The sequence below is a fragment of the Gracilinanus agilis genome, chromosome 1 (genome assembly GCF_016433145.1).
Source record: "Gracilinanus agilis isolate LMUSP501 chromosome 1, AgileGrace, whole genome shotgun sequence".
In the NCBI taxonomy this organism is placed as follows: domain Eukaryota; kingdom Metazoa; phylum Chordata; class Mammalia; order Didelphimorphia; family Didelphidae; genus Gracilinanus; species Gracilinanus agilis.
Window position 1 is genome coordinate 86,614,824 of NC_058130.1, and position 20,721 is coordinate 86,635,544.

A 20,721-nucleotide genomic window follows, 5' to 3' on the forward strand; every position below is an offset into this window, starting at 1 on the left:
CCTGCTGATGGACTACTGTCTGCCGGGCTCATTACTAAATGTGGGAAAGGATTCGGATTCCTCGAAGCTAATCAGCACCGAGAATGACGCTGGACACGCAGACACCAGGTCTGTCAGTTCCAGCATGGCCACAGCCTTGAACAAACCTTTGGACTCGTGGAAGCCTTGGCAAGAGGAGCTGCTCGGTGGATGCCCCTGGCCCAGCCTGGCATGCCAGAGACAAGAGTCATCAAGACCCTGGTACAAATGCTTACCATTTGGGGTGAATTCATTCAAGTCTGCCTGTCGCAGGAGGTCCTTGTGCACAATAGCACCCGTGGTAACGTCCTGAAATCAAATACATTGAAAATCATTGGAAGAATAGGAAGCAGTGCCCATAGGACTTCACAGAGAGGCCGGAGAGAACTGACCACACTGCAGGGACAAGAAGTGGCAGTCACAAGTTCCTGCTTTAAAGAATGCCTCTTCCACCAAAGCCCTGAGCCTCCAATGCCATAAACATTTCTCCTTCAAGGATGACTGTGCTCATGGCATCTGTTATTTAATCATCATTTACTTAGGAATGGGCAGTTCTCAAGGGGAGAAATTATATGCAGCAATATATGAACCGCAATATGAAAAAAATGTTCCAAATCACTAATAATTAGATTAGAGCAAACAATCACACCTTGGAGGCTATACTTCACACCTCCAGATTGGCAAAGGTGATAAAAAGGTAACGTGACAATTGCTAGGGGGCTGTGGGAAGACAGGCACATTGGGGCACTCCTGGCAAAGCTGTGCATCAGTACAGCCATTCGGGAAAGCAATTTGGAACTATAAAAATCATCACATCTTTGACCTAACAATTCCACCAAGAGGACCATTATCTCAAAGACATTTTTTTTAAGAAGAAGGCAGCTAGGTGGTTCAGTAAATTGAGAGCCAGGCCCAGAGACAGGAGGTTCTGGGTTCAACTATGGCCTCAGATACTTCCTAGCAAGTCACTTAACCTCCATTGCCTGGCCGAGACTGCTCTTCTGCCTTGGAACCAATACACAGTATTGATTCTGAGATGGAAAGTAAGGGTTTTAAAAAAAGAGAGAGAAAAAGAAGAAGAAATGAACTTATCCAATCAAAAACTTTTATAGCTGCCCTTTTTTGTAGTGGTAAAGAAACTGAAACTAAGGCCCATCAATTAGAGAATAGTTAAATGAAGAATGGTCATGAATGTAATGGAAAACTGAAGCCTGGAAGACTTATATGAACTGATTCAAGGTGAAGGAAGCAAAAACAGAACATAACATCAATATTGTAATCAATGAATGATTTTGAAAGACTTAAGAGCTCTGAACGTTATAATGATCAATCATGATTCTAAAGAACCAATGATGAAGAATGCCCACCTCAAGACTGAGAGGTGATGCACACAGAGGATGACACATTTTTGAACACTGGCCAATGTGGGGATTTATTTTGCCTGACTATATTTATTTATTGACAAGGGTTTTTTTTTTCTTTTCTGGGAGTAGGGAGGAGAGGAGAAAGGTGAGAGAGAAGGAGGGGAAATGTTTAATATTTAAAAATAAAAATATAACTGCTTAAAAAACTGAAACAGAATAAAAGGGTAGGAGCTGTGGTCTTCAGATCACCCCTCAAAAAGCCAACATTAATTAGAAACAAACCTTGCCAGGTGATTTAATCTCAAAATGAACTGGCAATAGATCTTATGCTACTTCCTCCAAGATCCCTCCCTCTACTCCTCTTCCCAACAGAGGTGATCTCTCCCTCTTCAAATATTTTAAAAGTATTTTACTAGACCTCTCATGGTATTATAGCATTTAAATTTGAAACAGACCTTAGACATTCAGTCTTCCCATTTTAAAAATGATACTTAGAAAGTTTAAGTGACTTGCCCAAGGTCACAGATTGAGTATGTAGCAGATCTGAGTTTTGACACCAAATCTTACATTCTTTCCATTGTACCAGAAGGGAAAAAGAAGGAGAAAGAGAGCCTTCCCTTCCATCTTCCTCCCTGGGGCCCCAAAAAGTTAGGCAATTGACCCAAGATCAGGTTAAGTAGGGCAATGTTATCCTAACAAACACTCAGTGTGGTAGCTAGTACAAACTTATTAATTCCATTTTTTACAAACGAGGAGACTAAGGCTAATATGTTAAGTGACTTGCCCAGAGTCACGGTCAGTAGTTAGGTCTCAATCAAGGTCTTCTGGCTCTGAGATTCACATTCTTTCTGAAAATGACCTTGAATTAGAGGAGGCCTTGGTTCACCCAAGTGGAGGATGAGATTTAAAACTGATCCCCTTCCTCCTCTTCATTCACCCCCTCTGTAGCTCTCCTGCTCTCACCTCCCTCCCAGTTCTCTCCTCCAGAAAGCCCTTTCTTGGGGACACCTACACAAGATGGGCAGTGTAAGTACTGCTATCCCCATTTTTTTATTGTCATACAAAATACTTCCATATTGATCAGTTGTAAGAGCACTCTCCTACATAACCAAAACCCCAAAATAAAACCAAAAACACACAGATGAAAAAGACGACTCCAACAGTTCTTTCTCTGGAAGTGGATAGCATTCCTTATCACAAGTCTGTTAGGATTGTCCCAGATCGTTGCATTGCTGAGAGTAGCCAAGTTTTCACAATTGATCATCATACAATATTGCTGTCATTGTGTACAACATTCTCCCAGTTCTGCTTATTTCATTCTGTATCAGTTCCTGTAGATCTTTTCAGCTTTTGCTAAAATCATCTTGCTTATCATTTCTTTATAGCACAGTAGTATTCCATCACCAATATGTACCACAATTTGTTAAGCTACTCCCCAATTGATGGACATCCCCTCAATTCCTAATTCTTTGCCACCACAAAAAGGAGCTAATATAAATATTTTTGTACAAGTAAGTCTTTCCCCTCCAACATTTATTATTTTCCTTTACTGCCATACTGACCAATCTGCTAGGTATGAGATGGTACCTCAACATTGTTTTTATTTGCACTTCACTAATCAAGAGTGATTTAGAACATTTTTTCATATGATTATTGACAGCTTTGAATTCTTTATCTGAAAAATTGCTTGCTCAAATCCTTTGACCATTTGTCCACTGTATCCCTGTTTTTAAAAAGAAGAAACTGAGGTGTATGCCTCAGAAGGGGAATGACTTGGTAAGGTCACACACGCTCCAGGGGTCACCCTGAACAAGGCAGTCAGACGAGATGTTCTGTGAAGTCTGGCCCTGAGCCTCTAGAAGGGCAGAGTTAGAACCAAAGCCCAGGCGTCCTGACTCACAGGCCTGTGCTCCTCCTATCACATCAAACAGCCACCCAAAAGCTGTCTTCTGACTAAGCCTGAGGAGAAAAAGGTCAGGGAAGTCTCTTTTTATCAGTATGTTCCTGAAAGAAACAACGTGGAATTGGCCCCAGGAGGAAAGGCAATGACGAGCACACAGTCTTCCTCCCTCTGAGCTGCTTGGAGAATTATTATCATTAAGTTAACCAACACCACAGCCAGAGCAAGAGGGAGAAGCTAGAGAGCAGCGAGGAAGAGCTCCCCACTGGCTAGCATCTTGGTGGACCATGTAATTAGAGCTCCGGGTTCAGAGCAACACCTGAGTCTCTACAGGTGCCTGCAAACCCATTTTCCTCCTAAGCCTATGTCCACACAGACTGGCCGGATGCATTCTGTCCTAGAGATGCAGACTTCCCTGCTGGCTGGGTTTCAATGTGAGAGGAGGGAATCTCTCCCATGTCAATGTAGGGGTGATGGAATCAAATCATGGCTATTGTGAACCATTAACAGAAAATGGCAGAGCTGGGTGGTTCTCATCATCTTCTCCAGCACCCCCACCTCGAATACAAGTCACAGATTTGACTTCCTAGAATGCTACTCCACTGCTCCCTGCTCAAAAAACCTCCAAAAAGGGGATATAGCAAAATTGGGACACTAATGCATTGCTAGTAGACCTGTGAACTGATCTAACCATTCTGGAGGGTAATTTGGAATTATGCCCAAAGGGGTGTAAAATAGTGCATACTCTTTGATCCAGTAATACCACTACTGAGTCTGTATCCCAAAGAGATCATAAAGAAAGGGAAAGGACCTACTTGTACAAAAATATTTATAGCTGCTCTTTTTGTGGTGACAAAGCATTTGAAACTAGGGGGATGGCCCTCAATTGGGGAATGGTTGAACAAACTGTGGTATATGACGGTGATGGAATACTGTTGTGCTATAAGAAATGATGAACTGGATGATTCCAGAAAGAGCTAGAAAGACCTACATAGACTGAGGCAGAGTTGGAATAAGCAAAACCAGGAGAACATTGTACAGTAACAGCAACACTGTGGAATGATCAACTGTGAAAGACTTAGCTCCTCTCAGGAATGCAATAATCAGGATAATTCTGACAGACTTATGATAGGGAAGGCTATCCACCTCCTGAGAAAGAACTGTGGGAGTCAGAAGATGGATCAAAGCATACCATTTTTCACTTCTGAGATTATGTTTGGGTTTTGGTTTTATAAAACTACTCACTTACAAAAATGAATAATATAGAAAGATATTTTATATAACAACCCAGCCAGCAGATCAAATCACCTGCCAGCACTGGGAGGAGGAAAGAAAGGAAAACGTGTGTCGAAAATCGATATTACATGTAATTGGTAAAAAATAAATTAAAAAATCTGTGAAGCCTTCCCAGAGCCCAGCAAACATGGATCCCTCCCTCCTACCTATCCCTAGGGCTCATTGTCTGCTGACCTTTACACCCAGCACTCAGTCCACCCCACCATCCAAAGTCTTTTGTATGTTCTTCTTTTCTCTGACCCTGCATGTCTATTTCTTAAGTTTTCCTACACTGCTAAGTTACTTTTATTTCCTTGCCTGAGACGGGCTTCCCCCTCTCAGCTTTGTTATTACCAAAAAGACTTCCACCAGTCCTTCTTCTTGGTATTCCAGGGAATCCTTGAGAATCCATTCTGCAGAGAGGCTGTGGTGCAGATGGAGTCAGGGGCCCCAGGGTCAGGCTGAGTGACCTTAGGATGGGAGGGCATTCCCTTTCTCTGGACTTCCTCATCTATGAAATGAAGGTGATGCCTGCCCTGATGATTCCCAGAGATAAGGCACAGATTGAGAGAATGGGTACAAAAACCAAAAGGTTTTTCATTTTCAAGTGCTCTAGAAAGGCAGGCTGCTGACAACCTAAAGATGAATTTCCCTGACTTTAGCCTATCTAAAGTCCCTGAGGTGCCCCCTCTGCCAGGTTGGAGAGGTGACTGGGCATCACAGGTGCAGGGCAAATATCAAGCACCATTCAGAACCCCATTTGCTGTGGATAGAAATTCATGGATGGGACTTTGAAAACCCACCCCCCAGAAGAAGAGACTTACCCCCAAAATATCTTGGGTCCCTGGAGTGAGAATGTCAGAATAAAACCCTCGGGTTTTAATCTCTGGATACCTCCTGGTCTTGTCCGGTGGAGCAAATTCATCATCAGAATCTGCATATTTAGCTTTATGATACTCTCTTGTGCGATCCATCGCAATGCCTTGTGGGAAAAAAAGTGCTTTGTAAACCTTAAAGCATTTCTTCAAGGTGTGCAGCTCTCATTGTCTTTATTATTCTTATCATTAGGTGAACTCCCATCCTGGGTTGCCCCGGTGTGGCAGGGCTCTCATCCCCTTCCTCAGCTCTTAGCATCGGCTTATAGGACCCATTAAATTGGTATAAAGTGCTTAATCCCCTTGGCCTAGCTCTTACCACTCTTCTGCCTTGGAACCAATACACAGTATTGATTCTAAGACAGAAAGTAAATTGGTATAACAAGTACAGAACACATCTGTCCCCTTATATTTAGCAGAGTTGGCAGGATAGTCTGCTCCCTTAACAAATCTCATGGCATGGCATTTGCATTTTTCCCTATTCATTTTTTAAAACCCTTCTTTTCCATCTTAGAACCAATACTATGTATTGGGTCCAAGGCAGAAGAGTGATAAGGGCTAGACAATGGGGGTTAAGTGACTTGCTCAGAATCACACAGCTAGGAGGTGTCTGAGGTCAGATTTGAATTCAGGATCTCCCATCTCTGGGCCTGACTCTCAATCTACTGAGCCACCTAGTTGCCCCCATTGGGCTATTTTTTTAAACCAATTACACGTAATAATAAATTTCCAAATAAGTTTTCTGAAGTTATATGACCCAAATTGTCTTCTTCCTTCCTATCCCTCCCCTGCTGGCTAGGCTATAATTTAAAAAAAAAAAAAAAAAAAAAAAAAACAGAATAAAAAGAAATGGCTGCCTTCAACTCCACATCTGAGTCTGCAACAAGGTCAGCTCCACCATTTCATTAATAAGTTATCATACATATAGCCCAGGTCACCTGAGAATCAATCAACAAGTATTTATTAGGCAAAGCACCATGCTTGGCACTCTCCTCATGAGGAGCTTAAAATCTATTGGGGAAGACAAAGAGATTTTCTAGAAATGTGTGTCTATAGAATAGATATAGAGAATAAAACAAGTAGTTAAATACAAGGTAGTTTCAAGAAGGCACCAGAAGTTGAAAGGAAATCAGGGATAATTTCACTTGGAAGATAGTGCTTGAGTGGGATGCTGGGGGGGGAAAGAGAGATTCTATGAGTCAGAGGTAAGGATAAAGTGCATTCCAGGCATAGAGGCCAGCCTGGACAAAATCACAAAGAAATACACAGCACATCCCTGAATCAATGAGTCAAACACTGTCCCTCATCAAAAAGGTAAAGTTAAGGGGAAAAGACAGAGAAACATAGAGCACTTAGTGGTTAACTCTAGGTGCACTCTTGTTTTGAGGGGCATTTAGAACTGTTGGAAAAAGGCAGCTAGGTGGCTCCCTAGATAGAGAGCGAGACCTGGAGACTGGAGGTCCTGGGTTCAAATATGACCTCAGATACTTCCTAGCCATGTGATCCTAGACAAGTCACTTAACCCCAATTGCCTGGCCCTTCTGTCTTAGAACCAATACTTGGTATCAATTCTAAAACAGGTTAGGGTTTAAAAAAAAAAACTGTTGAAGAGATATGGTACTACCAGTACTTTACCCTCATAACCTATTAGGGTCAGACACTTGGTCTGCCACTCCTCAGAGTTAAGTTCTTATTAATTACTTTGTATCAATGCTATTTAGTAGGATGGGCCACTGCAGTGAAATGAATTTAGGGATACTGATAAGCCATATAAGCAATAATTATAAAATTATCCAGAACTTATCCAAATGTAGGACACAGTCTTCCCACAAACCTGGATTTTGTAAAACTTGAGCATCCTCTATAACTGATTATTGTTTTGTTTTGAGAACTTATTTTAGGTATATAGACTTTTTTTCAAACCCTTATCTTCCATCTTAGAATCAATACTGGGTATTGATTTCAAGGTAGAAGAGTGGTAAGGGCTAGACAATGGGGGTTAAGTGACTTGCCCAGGGTCACACAGCTGGGAAGGTCTGAGTTGAACCCAGGATCTCCTGTCTCTGGGCCTCACTTTCAATCCACTGAGCCAACCAGCTGCCCCCAGGTATATAGACTTTATCCAGAATGATAATCCTAGTCTTCCAAATTCAGACAAAATGTCAGGTTCTCTCCAAGGGTGGAAGTTATCCCTAGTTATAAAAACAATCATTTTTTCCATGATTACCAACTCAGACTCTGTAAGACCGCCACCATAACTCTCTGCTGTAGACTTGACTGGGACATCCCATCTGAATGGGCCAGAGTCTAGAGTTAGACCTGAAAAAGAGAGGCCTTGGTCCAGGCTTTAACACTTCAACTGGCTTCATGATAATAGGCAAATCACTTCATCCCACTAAGCCTCATTTTTCCCCCATATGTAAAATGAAGATAATACTTTAGTATTACCTGCCTTGCATAGATGTTGTGAGGAATGTTTTGTAAATCTTCAAGTGCTATGTCAAATTGAAGTAGTTAACACTTTTTTATCTTCCCCCCCCCCACCACCACCAAGTTTTCCTAGTACAAAATTTGGATCTCTTCTCTGCATTCTATCATGTATCCTACTTATAAATGCCTAAGCCATATCCTTATCCCATTACCTCTGAGCTCCCTGAAGACAGGAACTGGTTTTTTTTTCAGCTTTGTTACCCACCTCCCAGCACAAGGCTCTTTGCTAACCCCGTTCCTCTTAGTTTTAGGTTTATGGTTAAAGTTTGCATACATATTTATTGAACTGGATTGAACTGAATCTGCTACTTATCAGAAGAACATACACACATTTTGATTCGATTGAATGGAGATGATAAGCACAATCAGTGGAAAGAGATTTACAAATCTTTGAGTACAAAAAAAAGTTGTCAACTTTTTGTTTTGTTTTTAAAGCTTTGGTGTTTTTTAAGTCATAGCAGAATAACAGTTTTAATGCTTTACGCCCTACAAAATGGTTCTCAACAGGAGACTGGAAGTCAGAGATTGTTATCTCCCTGGTGGGAATAAGAAAACAAATTCTCAAAGGGTTAAGAGACTTGCCCAAGGTGACAGAATTAGTGGTCTGATTATAGGCTCCTACTCTCCTTCCCCCTTCATCTTCTCTTTCCTTCCTTTTCATCTCCCTCTCCTTTCTGGTCCCTCCTTTTCATCCTTTTCATCCCTCCTCCTCAGATTTCCTGAATCCAGGTTTAGATTTCATGTCTAGGGTTCTTTCTAAAACATCAGGATACTTTTCTACAAACAATTCATTATCTGGAACAAGATTTAGATCCAGGGAACTCTGAGGTATTCTTACCATGGAATTACATGGCACCAAGTGGGGAAAAATAGAAATGAAGACAAGTGAAGTGAATTGAGTTAAATTAAATTGAAGATCTTAGAGTCCGAAGATTTACTTCATTTAATCTAATCCTACCCCTTCATTTTACATATGAGGAAACTGAGGCTCCTGCGAGATGAAGTGTTTTAATGAATACAGCTGAACTGCAGTGATTTGGCCTGAAGCGATTGGAAGTAATTCAGCGCTTCGCACATTGCCTAACACACTGCGTGCGGGCGCCTAACAAAATTTATTGAATTTATCCCAATTACTTTCAGTCGAACTGAAGCGGGTAGAATTGAATGAAATCTTACAGAGTTGAGTCGCACTTCTGAAGTTCAGTCAAGGCGAGACGGACTCCGGAGGAGTGAACTGAGGCCGAGCAACCAGAAGTGAAGGGGCTCTCCTCCGTCCCACCCGGGCCACTCCAGACTCCTCCCCTGCCTGCCTCCAAACCACTCCGCTCCCCAACACTGCAGAGTGCAAAGGTGCGGCCCGGGCCGACTTCGCCGGGACTCGCCACACACCTACCGGCTCAGCTACAGCTTCCGTCCGGGGACAGCCGAGGGAAGCAACGGCCACCGAAGCGAGAGGACGTTCAAGCCAAGCTCGTCCTGTCTCTAAGGAAGGACGCGGAGGCCCGTTGCTAGGGGAAGATCCATTGCCGTCTGGGGTAGCTCTGCTGTGTAAAGCGGCAGTTCTTCTCAAAGGACCCCGAATGCGGTCAGTCCTAACCAATAAAGACACAAAATAATATTTCTACGTTGTTGTTTCTTTTTGTTAGCCATGTCTGTTGGTGGCTAGAAATCCATGCTCTCTGTACAAGGGGTTGTTACCTACCCGCTTTACACTTGGTTTCTCCCACAACAGACTGCGAACCACGCGCTTTCCCTTCGTTACTGCGCCTGCCCGACACCGGACTCAGCTGAAGCAGTCGCTGGAAACCAGAGTCTCTTCTCTGAACTCCTACAGCGCTCCCTGCTGGTCAACTAAGGGCTGGGAGGAGATTTGCGCTCACTCACCTTTTTATCTGAGGGGGACCTAAAGTGGGTAGTACAGGAAAAGGAACTGGTCACCGAGAGTGAGGGCGGAAAGCTACAACTGTCTTGCTTGCTCCCAGCACTTTACACATCCTAAAGACTTAGGAAAGGGTTTTCCCCTTTCCTTCATTATTTCATTGATTTCTTTCATTCATGGTGTTTGAGATGAACCTAAAAACTTTGGGCGTGGCTAAAGGGTGCCACTTGGGGTTTGCCCAAGTGCGTAAGGATGTATGTGGTGGGGAAAGGCGGCTTTCGGAGGGGAGATCTCCAGCATCTGCTTTTGGTTCTAGCCTGAAGCATCTGCATAAACAACAGAAGGCTATACCTGTCTCTTCATTCCTCTCCACGTTATTCTGCACCAAGTGTCTTATTTATGAGAGCAAGAACTCTTGTATTTTTTGTATTCCGGGGATTTAACACTGTGTTGGGCATATAATAACAGTTTAATAAATAATTATTGATTTGACTACTGACTTGACTCCCATCCTCCCAATTGCTACTCTCACTCAAAAGCTAAACAAACAATAGTAGGATATTTTAGAACTCAGCCTCACAGTAAGTCTATGAGTAGTCTGGAGCCACGAGGCTCTTATTGGGAGCTACTAAGAGACTATGTACCTAATCTCTGCCATCCCTTTAACCCTTCTTCCCCAGGACAGGGTAGAACTCTGTTTTTATCTCCCTGTTGGACAAATTACATCTATTCTCTTCTTCCCCCAACTGCCAGGCATAATGCATTTACAAACCCATTCCTACCCGCATTAAAGTGCATTTATTGCCACTGTTCCCACCCTTTGATGTTGGAAAGAATATAATTATTCTTACTATTAGTGCTGGGCACCAATTTATAGTATCCTGGGGCCAGGTAAGTAGCCCTTACACAAGGAAGGGGTTGAATAAATATTTGTGTACTTATTGACTCCACCTCTCCCTTCCCATTGGGTAGGCAGTGTGCTTTTGGTAACTTAGAATAGAGTTGGGCAAAGCCTTCCCAATAGATTCTACTCTTCATCCCCTCCCACACCCTGCCCCCATCCCTATTCATTCATTCATTCATTCAACAAAAGTCAGACTTTGGGTGCTGTACAAGGTGAGATACAAAGACAAATAACATTTTTATCCTCCTTGTTATTACATTCAAAGTCCCATGAATCTAATGTTACCCCACCAAATTTCCAGCTTTATTTTTTGTTGCTCCCTTCCATGTATTCTTCTCGAACCTCAGAAGGTTCTTGGTTTTACACCTTTCTGATGTATTTATTATAACCTTTTTTATTGTAGTTACCTATTTTTATATCTATGAGCTCTGTGGAGGCAGGGACTATGTCTTATACAAATTTGCCAACAGTGGTGGCAGTGTTAAGCCTCCAGTGGTGGGAAAGGTAGGTGAAAGGATGATGAACCTTCTTCCACTTTTTGGCCCTCACCTTCAAATGGGCTGGCCTTACCTTTTAACACCCAGTGCTCTACTTTGGAGGGTAACCTTCCCTCCAAGTCAATACCTTGGGTTTTGCTCTCCTGGGGATAGTTTACTTTTCAAAGGGAACAAAAGAAATGGAATAGAATATGGAAGTAACTGCTTTAGAAGGCTGCTTCTATGAATTTATAAAATATTCCCCAATTAGGAGGGCAAGAAAAACCATGTGCCACTAACCCTGCCAAGTAGCAGTAAACAACCAAAGGAACTTGGAAACAATAATTAGTTGATTAATATGAGGCCGCCTTTCAGATGAGACATGGGTTGCTTAGAGTTACACCCTTTTTTTGACTTTGAGGCATAGGGCATAACCACATGACCTATCTTGGGTTCCAGAGACCCAGTAACATCCCATCATCATCCTGTCTCTAGTCACATAGCCCCTGATGTCAAAAGGGTATAAAAACCCCAAATCCCATCTCCTCAGGGAGGCATCCACCTGTACACTGTCTCCTCCCCTTTCAACATAGCTTTCAAAATAAATTTCTTTTTATTTTTAAGCTAAGTTTTGGAGTCTTGCATTCTTGCAAAAAGGATAACCTGTCTTAAACCTGAGGTTTCACCTCAAAGCTCTCCCACAACATTTGAAGATGAGACCCTAATTTTGCCACCCACATCACCCCCACACAACAAGGGTTTTAGGGTCTAGGTCCATTGGTTCCCTCTGTTTTGGGGAAGCTGTAAAAATGTGTATCAAAATCATTTTGTTCTATGAATTCCTAATAGACTTATGAAATTGGTCAGGCATGCTTGGACTTTGGGAACTCCCTGGGAAACACCAAGATGGCACCAGAAAGTGAGGCTGCAACCACACTTTAATAATATATAGAGGGTATAGGGTCTGACAGGCACAGAAAATACTAAGACAAGTAGTGAAAGGAGTGCAAAAGATTACAAACTGTCCCTTCAACAAATGGCCATGTTGTCTTAGAAAAACCCAGTTTCTTTCCAAACAAATGATAAAGCAGAAAACAAACTCTTAGAGAATGAGAATGAGTTAAAAAGGTTCATCTCTTCCTTGAGAGAAAGAGAAGAGGAGATGGGGAAAAGAGGATCAGAATATGGAGCGTTGGTTCTCTTCTCTGTTCCTGTTCACCCAGTGTCTGTTTGGGTGTCTCTGCATTTTCTTCTTGCTTCTCAGTGGGGAGGCCTTGGAGCTGCCCTGTGATGACATTCTTTTCAGAGAATCTCCTTACTCTTTCTACGAGTGCTTAAACAAAGATCTCAAAAGACAGATGATGACTGAGTTGACTATAAATTGGTCTTGCTTCTTTTTTCTCAGTAACTAACCTCCTTTGCCTGAGAACTGAAGTTAAAGAGCTTAATGACTGAAATTTTTAAGAAGCAGTATTTCTTAATTTTAAATTAATTTATTAATTGACTAGTCAAGACATCTTACTCCTGAGTGGGATAAAAACAACCATCTACTCAAATTTAAAAACCTGGAGTCATAAAGTGAGGTTAGAAGGAATAACCTTTATTCTTTCTCATGAGAAAGAGCAAGTGCCTATGTAGGACACATGGAAATGCATGGGCACAGAAGATGCCCTCTCTCCTCTCTCGACTCCCTTTGTCTGGGGTGCAGGACTTACAATCTAGGTGCAAAGTCTACAGCAAGATACATAACATGAGCTCACCACCAGCTCCCACTTGGGAGGGGTAAGGTTATGGGGAGGTAACCATGTCCTCTGGAGTGACTCCCTTAGCTTCTAATGGTATGAGGAGATAATGAGGTAGGATAGCCTGAATGTTTTCCTTGTTTACTGAGCCATAACAGAACATCCTCGAATTGAGATTAGGAGCCTCCCAACTGCCTGTCTCCCAAATTTAACAAAATGTCCTTGAGGTCTTATTCTGCAAACCTAAGCAGACTTTTTGTTTTTATACATTCCATTCCTGAAGTGGGGAGTAGGATGCATGTCCAACCTGAGAACACACTAATTCTCTTTTATTTCTCACACTCTGGTCTCCATCATCTAAAAAGAAAAAAAAATGGGCTCACTTCTCTGGCAAAGGTCTGTAGATACCACTTGAGCACTCATTGCTCAGTCCCTCCCCCTGGATTTCCCAAGACATCTCTGATCAGTAAATAGCCACTGAGGAAGTGTATTTAGAGATCTCAACTCCTCCCTTATTGCTTATCACAAGAGGGGTACATCCTTGCTGGGACTGGGAAGATGCTAGCACCTTCTGCCATGTGATTGGACCACTGTACTGTACTTTAAGTCAGTTCAACGTGTCTGCTTAGTGCACACTTGCTTTTTATTTTAAAAAAAAAATCCTTTACCTTCCATCTTAGAATCTTATCTAATCTAATTTAATCAAAATCAGCTCTAATAAATATTAGACCAATACCATGTACTGGTACTGTCAACATGGAATCTAGAAATCCAAAACTTGTGGCCTAGTAAGATCTGATGCACACCAAGTTTTAGGACTAGCTTGTAAGTTGGAGACCCTAAAGCTTGTACTTGTTCCCTGTTCCCATGAGAATCCACCCTGAAGGGAATCTCAGGCTAGCAGTTTCAGACTGAATAATGGATCCTAAGGTAAAAGACAATCCCTGTCAGGTGGGGCCAACCCCAAGCCAAGTGACACTTTAGTGCAGTAGGCAGCACGTCAGTCTCGTAAGCTGAAGGTCCTGAGTTCGATCCTTGAAAGGAGGGTGTGATACAGTGGGAGAGGCTTCTGGAAACAAGATGATCATCCTCTGGCCTGGCCAGGGCTAACTACTGGGCACCTTCAACCCACAATGTAAAAACCCTAGTACTGGTCCAAATAGTCAGTTGGTCTATCATCTGACCATGTCTTCCAATACCCACTAATACATTGTCAAGAAAGCTGCTCCAGCTTGAGTGCCCAATGCCTTCTACCAACACAATCGCCTCCTCATTGTCAACTTGAAATCTAGAAACCCTCAAGTTTGGTTAGCTTGAAACCTGGGCACCCCAAGTTTACCCCTGCCCTTTGAGAAACCCCAATATCAGGCATACCTGTTTGGGGCTAAACTGTAGACCTTAAAGTGGTTGGGGGACCCTAGTTTGGGTGAGATTAGTGGACTTTGTCAAATGTTGAGTTCCTTTATTTGCTTTAGAAGTTTCTCTCATTGTATTATAGTCCTCTCTCAGGAAGTCCAGCTCTTAGTTTGACCCTTTCCTTTGTATTTGTTATAATTAATCGCTTCCTGATACCCCAGCTGCTGGCTGCAAACCTCTTTGCAGCCTGCTTGCAGCTTGTCTATGCAGGCTTGCTGTACCAAGTTCTCCAGAAGATATAAAAGACCCCCAAGTTCTGTCACTCTTGGGAGAAAGCATCTAGCTTGGTGTCTTCTCCCAGGGATACGTTCCCAGAGTCCCCAAGGTGTAGGCCCTGTAAAGTTCTTGGCACTGGGCTCTGTGTAGCGGCCGAATATTTGGACCTATCCCTTTCCTGATTAAAGACTTGTTTTTTCTGACTGCTTTAGTAGTTCTGTGTTTTTTCCAAGTTAACATAATCCATAGGCGATAGCCCTGCAGGAACTGCTGTCCATCCCTAGACTCTTACACTCTTCTGAGATGCCTCCTCTTCCTTTAGGAATGAAAAGGACTCTGCTTTCTGCTAGTCTCACAGCTCTCCAGAGGCTATAGAGCAACACTAGGGAATTTATTCTGAGCAACACCCATCTCCAACCTCCCAATATATTCACAAAATAAATTCAGTCATTTTGAGAAGGGAAACAGATATTAACAAGTAGGGAGATTAGGTTAGTCCTTATCTCTGAAGTATCATTTGAGCTGGACTTTAAAAAGAGTTATGTATTCCAAGAAATGGAAGGAGAAAGGAAGAGCATTCCTAGCATAGGGAATTGCATTCAAGGGCACAAAAGTAGATGGCTATAGGAAGTAGACCATATTGGCTAGATTGTAGAATGTGTGAGGGGGAATAATATGAAATCGGTTTAGGAAGATAGGCTAGAACTAGGGGCTTTAAATCATAGAGTTGTTGGTTTGGTTTTGGTTTTTTTATCTTGTGGCATATTCTTCTGAAAAGTAAATCCTATTCAATCAATTAGTAAACTCTTCCCAATTTGTCTTAGGTATTGTCAAGACACCAAATTAATTCCTTGTGAATGCCTCTCATTTTCCTGAGTTATCATGATCCCCAGGCCCCAAACTAGCTGCTTTGTAAATCTCACTCAATCAATGTGTTCTGTGAATTTGGCATTAACAACAGTCCTTTTTGTTTGTACTCTCAGGGTGAACTCTGTTGTTATCAATCTGTTATTGTCAAAACCATAGACCAGAACCATGGGTCAACTCAGACCAACCATGTCAGCTCTGAATAATGGAAAACACCTGCAGGAACCATAGCCCAGCCAACATGACTCCATCATGAATGGACTTTCAATCACCAAACAGAACTGATTGTCCCCCTCTTTGATGCTAGACAAACCCTAAGAAAAGACCCTTTCATACTAGACAAACTCTCTTGTCACTGACCAAACTTTACCATTGTTACAGCTATGCCTTCTTTGTCTTGTCACAACTATGTGTTGAGGCTATACAATGTTATTTTGGGTTAGACTTGAGTAAGAGCCTTTCCCTGTCATGCCAAGACTTATCCTTACCCTTCAATAGGACAAAACTTTAAAGCACTTGATAGGTTCTTTGGGTTATTCTCATGTCCCATTTGAGTGGGTGGTATTAAATGGGATGATTTGCTCCTAGCTAAGAGCTTGTTTGTATTTTGTTCTAGGAGACCTTTGAAAGGGCGACAGGGGTGGGTTGGGATGAAATAATCTTTCCCTTTTCCTTCAAGCCTCTCTCTTATATAGCCAAATGTGTCTAGAACAGTGATGGGCAAACTACAGCCCAGCCAGATGGGGAGGGCCTGAAATGTTCTATCCCCTGCGACATTATTCCTAATCTGACGAATACAATGAGTAGGATACAATACAATGAAACTTCGAAAGAATTGCCTTAGAAACAGACTGACAGATGAGCATTTCCTTCCCTTTGGCCCCCTCTTTAAAAAGTTTACCCATCACTGGTCTAGAAGATTAGGCAACCTAGAAATGTCATTCATTCATTCATTCATTCATTCATTTGACAGATACAAATAGTAAACAAAGTCCCTTGCCTAGTCAAACTGCACAACTCTGGTGGCACAGTGGATAGAGCACTGGGTTTGGAATCAAGAAAATTCATTTTCACAAGTTCAAATCTAGCCTCAGATACTAGCTGTGCAACCTTAGGCAAATCACTTAACCCTGTTTGCCTCAGTTTCCTCATCTGCCTCTGCCAAAAAAGCCCCAAATGAGATCATGAAGAGTCAGACACAACAGAAAACCATGGAACAACACAACAATCAACAACTCTCTCTTTGCAAATACAGCATGGACATAGGGTTGTTCCTCAGGAAAAACTACCTACCTCACCTAGGGGAGAGTGGAAATTAATAAAAATGACAGCTATTATTAATAATAATAACAAAAGTTTAATCAATGAATGCACATATATTGGAAGAAGGGATTGACAGGACTAAGATATATAGTGCCCATTCTCAAAGAAATTTCCTGCTCTAGTAAGAGGAATCAGTCATGGACAAATAGAACTGTAATATAAGGATGACAGAGATGAATAGTACAAATACTAAGACATTGTTGAAGAGGGAAAATTCATTCTCTGTTGGTAGATCAGGAAAGGTTTCCTGTGAATAGCACCTGAACTGAGTCTTGAAAAATAGGTAGAATTTCAACCAGGAAGCCATCAGGATATCTACATAGGGACTGTCCAGGCTTCAAGCTTCAAGTGATGAGGGAATTGGGGAAGGAAAAGAGCCAGAGCATTCTACGAGAGAAGATTTATGTCTTTGATGGATTTGAGCTGTCCAAAGATAGAATGTCCAAAAATAAAATATCAAGTCCTCAGTTAGTCAAGGTCTTCAGGCAGGGGCAGGTAATCCACCATTTGTTGGGATATTGTAAAGGGGATTTCTATTCCACATACAGGTTGGACTAAATGGTTTCTCAGGTTTCTTCCAGCTATGAGATTTTTGTGAATGAATGAATGTACAACACATCCAGCCACGTGTTTCAACATCTTTCAAATTGTTGCAATTTCTGATTGATTCCCCCTGAATTCTAGCCATTCTCTTTCTCTTCCATGGGAAGAGGAAACCAGCTTATGCTGTCTGGGCAATTGTTGGATTTTCTTCTGCTTTTGTTTTTTTCTCTTTATATGCTTATTTTCTGTCTTGGTTACAACTTTTAAGATAGAAGGGCAAGGACTAAGCAAATGGGATTAAGTGACTTGTCCAGGGTCATACAGCTCAGTCTGAGACCACATTTGAACCCAAGTCCTCCTAACCTCAGGCCTGGTGCTCTATCTGCTATGCTATTTAGTTGCCCCCTAACTGTTCATTATGCCAGTTTTAGGGCAGCATAACTTTGAGAGAATTCTAAGATACTAAATAAAGAAGGGATCATCCAAGCTTGGTTATTAATCGATTTTATTAGGATTAATTATGTTAATTGGGGGAGTTTACTCATAAGAGACCAAACCTTAGTGACAATAGGACAAATAATATGGTGGATCACTGCACCAAATCAAAGTCCAGGTCAGATATCATATAGAAACAAAAGAAAGAAATTTGGCTTCAGATACTTCCTAGTTATGAGCAAGTCACTAAACTCCAAGTGACTACTAGCCTTTACTACTCTTCTGCCTAAATGCATTCCATCCTCAGCTCTGCCTTTTAAAATCTAAATCCTTCTTCAAAGTTCAGCCCTTGAGGGGGCAGCTTGGTAGCTCAGTGGATTGAGAGCCAGGCCTAGAGATGGGAGATCCTAGGTTCAAATCTGGCCTCAGACACTTCCCAGCTGTGTGACCCTGGGCAAGTCACATTGCCTACCCTTACCACTCTTCTGCCTTGGAGTCAATATTGACTCCAAGACAGAAGGTAAGGGTTTAAAAAAAAAAAAAAAAGTTCAGCCCTTGAGTACAGAATCCTCTGCAAAGTGTCCTTTCCTCTCAGCCTTCTCATCATTAGCACTCTCTCCCTCCTAAATTCATTTATTTATTTGCATAGAGATCATACTCCTCTTCCTCCTTCCCTCCCATCTCAGAGGCTAAGGGAGCTTGGTAGATTCAACACTTAGCAGTCTAATGATTCAATTAAACATTTTAAATTTTTCTTTAAACCTTAGAAGATACGGAATGGGACAAAAGATGAAATAATATTTGTAAAACACTTAGCACAGTGCCTGGCATATAGCTGGCACTCAAATGATTGTTTCTTTCTCTTTCCTCATTCAAGCTTCTAGTAGGAATGAGGAGGATTTGGAGGGTCCTACATTCTGACCTCTCAAAGCTAGCCATGACCCCTGATCCAATCCCTCCAAATGGAGAAGGGAAAGGAAAAGAGGGAAGGAATAAGCACTTATATAGCACTTACTATGTATAAGGAACAGTAGTTAAGCACTTTTTGCAAATGTTATCTAATTCAATCATTACAGCAGCCCCAGATGATAGGCATTATTATCATCAACTATTTTATAGTTGAGGAAACTGAGATAAATAGAAGTTAAGTGACCCACTCAGGGTCATACAGCTAGCATTTTAACTCAGTTCTTCTTAACTCCTGGTACTCTGTCCATTGTGCCACCAGTTGCCTCTAGGGAAGGGGACATTGTGGAACAGGAACCTTTGATAGGAGGACCCTATCAAGAGAAATTGATGCTGGCAAGTATCTTTAAGCCATCGGGCAGGTGCTGGACAGGCCCAAGGCTAGTGGGACAGCAGGTGAGAAGAGGCTAGGCAGAGAGCAGGTACAGGGGCTGGGGTGTAGGAGTCCTATTGTTTATCTACTGGCCATCTTCATTCCATACCTCCAGCCCCAAAGGGCTGTCTTCCTAGGCTCCATTTCCCCCCAATATCTCTAAGCTTAATAACTAAGGTTCTGACCTCAACAATCTCTATCCCCAGTATATTTGGCTCATGACAGCCATAAAGTGGCCTCCAATTCCTGGAAATAGGATAGAAAGCAGAGGACCCTTGTAGAACCCAGCAGTGGTTGAACTATGTTGCCAAGGCAACAGGGACATTCATCCCCATTCCTTTGTTTCCTCACAAGCCCAGGCTTTTGTGATTGTCATAACAGCATAAGAGGAGAGGGGAATTTTTTTTTTTTTTTTAGTATTTCAATCTCCCCCCTAGGAGTGCTACCAACCTGAGGGGAGTGGGGTTAGTTTTCTGGGTGGGAGGAAGAGGGAAATAGAAGGTAATTCTACAATCTGGAGCCAGAGGCCAAATGGGATTGCACATTAAAATACTGCCAGAAAGATACCAATCTTGTGCATCTAACTGCCTACAGCCCAGCCCTACCTACTTCTAACTCAAGCTGTCCCCTCACCCACCCAGTGCCTTGACTCTGAAGTTGTCTATAGCTAGAGAGAGAAATGTCACCATCTTATGTTAGGGTCCGTTTTCCGTGAGCCCACCCAACAAACAGAGACCAACACTGCAATACACAAGGAGGTCTGTTTAATAAGCTGGTGCACCAGGGAAGGCTATAAAGCAGCGTTCCACCAGGGCGCCGCCAGCAGGGTTCTTTTAAAGTAACTGGAATGGGGGAAGGGATAGGAGTTGGAATCTTGGTGGGCTTAATCAGGCTCCAGGACTTGTCTCAACATTGTCCCAGGTTGTTCTTATCTCGACATCCTCTCAGGAAAGTTCTTATATGTGGTAAACCATTGCGAAACCACTGGAGGTCCTGACCAGCCCTTTGGTCTAGATAAAGTTAATACTGGAAACCATCCTTCTTCACTTCCAGGAAAGCATTTTCATTCTTTCTTCCTTCCTTCCTTCCTTCCTTCCTTCCTTCCTTCCTTCCTTCCTTCCTTCCTTCCTTCCTTCCTTGCTTCCTCCCTTTCTTTCTTTGTTTCTTTGTTTCTTCCTTCCTTCCTTTCTTTCTTTCCTTCTTTCTTTCTCCTAAATGAACTGAGGATCAGAAGGCCTGGATTCTAAGGGCTTGAACCCTTCTCCTCTCTGGGCCTCCATTTACTTATCTGTAAAATTAGGGAGTCAGACTATACAATTTCTGAGATTTATTTCAACTCTCCCATTCTAAAATCACTGCTTCTATCAGACTATATTACCAGAAAAACAGTGACCAACAGGAGGGAGGAAGAAGGTTGTCCCATTGTCTTTTTTTCCTAATGTCTATATGATTATATCCAGTTCTGGATGCCACATTTTATTTTTATGTTTTTAAAAAGCCCTTACCTTCTATCTTAGAATCAATACTAAGTATCATTTCCAAGGCAGAAGAGCACTAAGGGCTAGGCAATTGGATTTAAGTGACTTGCCCAGGATCACCAGGCTAGGAAGTATCTGAGGTCACATTTGAACCCAGAATTTCCCATCTCCAGGCCTGGCA

General features: G+C 42.2%; 1 protein-coding gene across 1 annotated transcript in view; it reads right to left on the bottom strand.

The window, feature by feature from the left end:
- The window catches only part of DNAH1 (dynein axonemal heavy chain 1), a 139,761-nt gene extending 134,230 nt beyond the window's left edge, over positions 1–5,531 (bottom strand). Inside the window, exons 1-2 of the mRNA XM_044676631.1 lie at positions 5,382–5,531; positions 255–327 (exon numbers count right to left, since the gene is read on the bottom strand). Of these exons, the coding sequence (XP_044532566.1) occupies positions 255–327; positions 5,382–5,531 (223 nt within the window). The remainder of the gene's footprint in view (positions 1–254; positions 328–5,381) is intronic.
- Positions 5,532–20,721: the final 15,190 nt, after the last annotated feature.